At 39.6% G+C, this 2,512-nt stretch overlaps 1 protein-coding gene across 1 annotated transcript; it reads left to right on the top strand.

Annotated features, from left to right (window-relative positions):
• Positions 1-223: 223 nt before the first annotated feature.
• On the top strand, positions 224-1,208 carry MED7 (mediator complex subunit 7). The gene has a single exon (XM_006863922.1). It carries the CDS (start codon positions 235-237, stop codon positions 934-936), a length of 702 nt encoding a protein of 233 aa, XP_006863984.1. The 5' UTR covers positions 224-234; the 3' UTR covers positions 937-1,208.
• Positions 1,209-2,512: the final 1,304 nt, after the last annotated feature.

The following is a 2,512-nucleotide window of genomic DNA, read 5'->3' as shown; positions in this document are numbered from 1 at the left end:
GACTTCTAAGTTGCATTCTGGTTGTACCTCCTCAGCACAGAGTAACAAGTCTTTTGCTTTTGTGGCAGTCTCTATCTGTTATAAATATGCTCATTTTAGAAACTATGGTGTTCTTGCCCTAAGCCCTTCCTATCCTGCCATAAGAAAATAGTTTGTAGTTAGGAACTGGGACACTGGTTTGGTTGTTGTACTTAAATCTTTTTGTCTATTTCTGTAGGTTCCTGACCTTCCACAATGGGTGAACCACAGCAAGTCAGTGCTCTGCCACCACCTCCAATGCAGTACATCAAGGAATATACGGATGAAAATATTCAGGAAGGCCTGGCTCCCAAGCCTCCACCTCCAATAAAAGATAGTTATATGATGTTTGGCAACCAGTTCCAATGTGATGATCTCATCATTCGCCCTTTGGAAAGTCAGGGCATCGAGCGACTTCATCCTATGCAGTTTGATCATAAGAAAGAACTGAGAAAGCTCAATATGTCTATCCTTACTAATTTTTTAGACCTCTTAGACATCTTGATAAGGAGCCCTGGGAGTATAAAGCGAGAAGAAAAGCTAGAGGATCTTAAGCTGCTTTTTGTTCATGTACATCATCTTATAAATGAATACCGACCCCACCAAGCAAGAGAGACTTTAAGAGTAATGATGGAAGTGCAGAAACGTCAACGTCTTGAAACAGCTGAGAGGTTTCAGAAGCACCTGGAACGAGTCATTGAGATGATTCAAAATTGCTTGGCTTCTTTGCCGGATGATCTGCCACATTCAGAAGCAGGGATAAGAGTTAAAACAGAACCAATGGATGCTGATAATAGCAGCAGTTGCACTGGACAGAATGAACAACAAAGAGAAAATTCTGGTCATAGGAGAGACCAGATTATAGAGAAGGATGCAGCCTTGTGTGTCCTAATTGATGAAATGAATGAAAGACCATGAAGGATGTTTCTTTTTTTCTTTTGTCCTTATAGTACATAGCATTATATAGTATTTTCTGGTGGATTGCCTTAAAAAAGAGGTATTAACTAAAAGTCATCTAAATTTTGATCTCGACTCCAACTTTGTTCATTATAAAATAGCACGGCTGTAATTTCAGCAAACACAGACAAATGAGTGCCCTTACATTAAGAGTCATCTTAAAAAGCAAAATGTTTGCTGCTGTTTTTGTGGGACAGTCTTGGTTTTGGAGTTCCAGTAAAACTTTGAAGGTATCTTTATCCTTAAAAGTAGATTTCTTATTTACGTTAAGTATGAGAAAGGACATCAAGCTGTATAAATGTGAAATTATGAAATCTTTTGTCTTGTTTCACTTAAACATAACATCTCTAAAAGGTAGCATAACATATTGAAAGAGAGAAACCCAGTAGAATTGATATAACAGCAACTTTATTTTCCTTGTGACTCCTACAGACACATCTGAGCCTCTTCTCCCCGTTCTCAGTGGAATGTTGGGTGGTTCATAACATTCCCCTGGTCACCAGTCATTTGCAACTTTTAGTTGCAAGCACTCATTTTAGCAAATTAAATGTTTGTGTAATTAACTACATATTTCCTTGAAAGCTAAACTCAGATTTGCTTAAGGCAGAGACTGATAGTTGCCCATCAAAGCTTCTTGCTAGCAACTCATAGGTATTGTTGCAAAGCCATGTGAGGGGGAACGCCAAGAAGTTTGTGGAAAATGGAATGAAAAGATAGGAATTTTTCCAGGGTTTTTTTGAAGCCCTCTTTATATGGCTGTGAAGCTAGACATTGCCCCAGCTATTTTACATCTGTGTGAGGGCATGTGACTAAATTCTGCATAATGGACTATAGTTGTAGGAATCCAGACCTCACCCATAAAAAATTCTTGCGTGATCCTCCATTGTCTTCTCCTGTATGCTGGCTGGGTGGCCATATCCAGGATAACTTTAAGCCCTTGAAGATGGCAAAGGTTCAATCTGTTTGGGTCTTCACATCACTGAGAACTAGGCCCTCTCTTTGTTAATTACTCTCCCACTGCCCCTAGCTGATTTTATGTGCACAAGAAATAAACTTGTTTTGAGTACTGGATTTTATTTCTGCACTCTCATATCCCCTACCTCTCTTCTGCCAAGGTCTTGTAGAGTCTACCTTATATCTGAGGATCTCTGTTCATTCTCTTGATAAGAGGCCAATGGTTCTCAAAACTTTGGACCAGTAGGGAACATTATATTCCTGGCTAGGACTTTTAACCATTTTATTCTGGTCTGCCTCCTGTTGAGAATTTGCATTTTCACCCCAGATAAACGGAATCAGTATATTTTTTACATGACCCCTAGGTGATTTTTATGTATACAAAAGATCTTGTTAAAACGTAGAGTCTAATTCAGTGTATCTGGGGTGGAAAGTAATTCTCAGTAGGGGGTCAAACTGGAATGAGCAGGTTTGAAGTCCTGCTCCAGACCTTCAGACCTGAATCAGAAACTGGAGATGGGACCCAGCAAGTTGGTTAATAGGCAGCCCAGGTGATTCTGGTGCACACTTGATTAAGAATCAC

This window comes from Chrysochloris asiatica, unplaced genomic scaffold, assembly GCF_000296735.1.
Source record: "Chrysochloris asiatica unplaced genomic scaffold, ChrAsi1.0 scaffold00057, whole genome shotgun sequence".
Lineage (NCBI taxonomy): Eukaryota > Metazoa > Chordata > Mammalia > Afrosoricida > Chrysochloridae > Chrysochloris > Chrysochloris asiatica.
This window is presented reverse-complemented; position numbering and strand designations above follow the sequence as displayed.

Bases quoted from the DNA above. Each gene is read 5' to 3' on its own strand.
- MED7 (XM_006863922.1), top strand. From the start codon at position 235: ATGGGTGAACCACAGCAAGTCAGTGCTCTGCCACCACCTCCAATGCAG.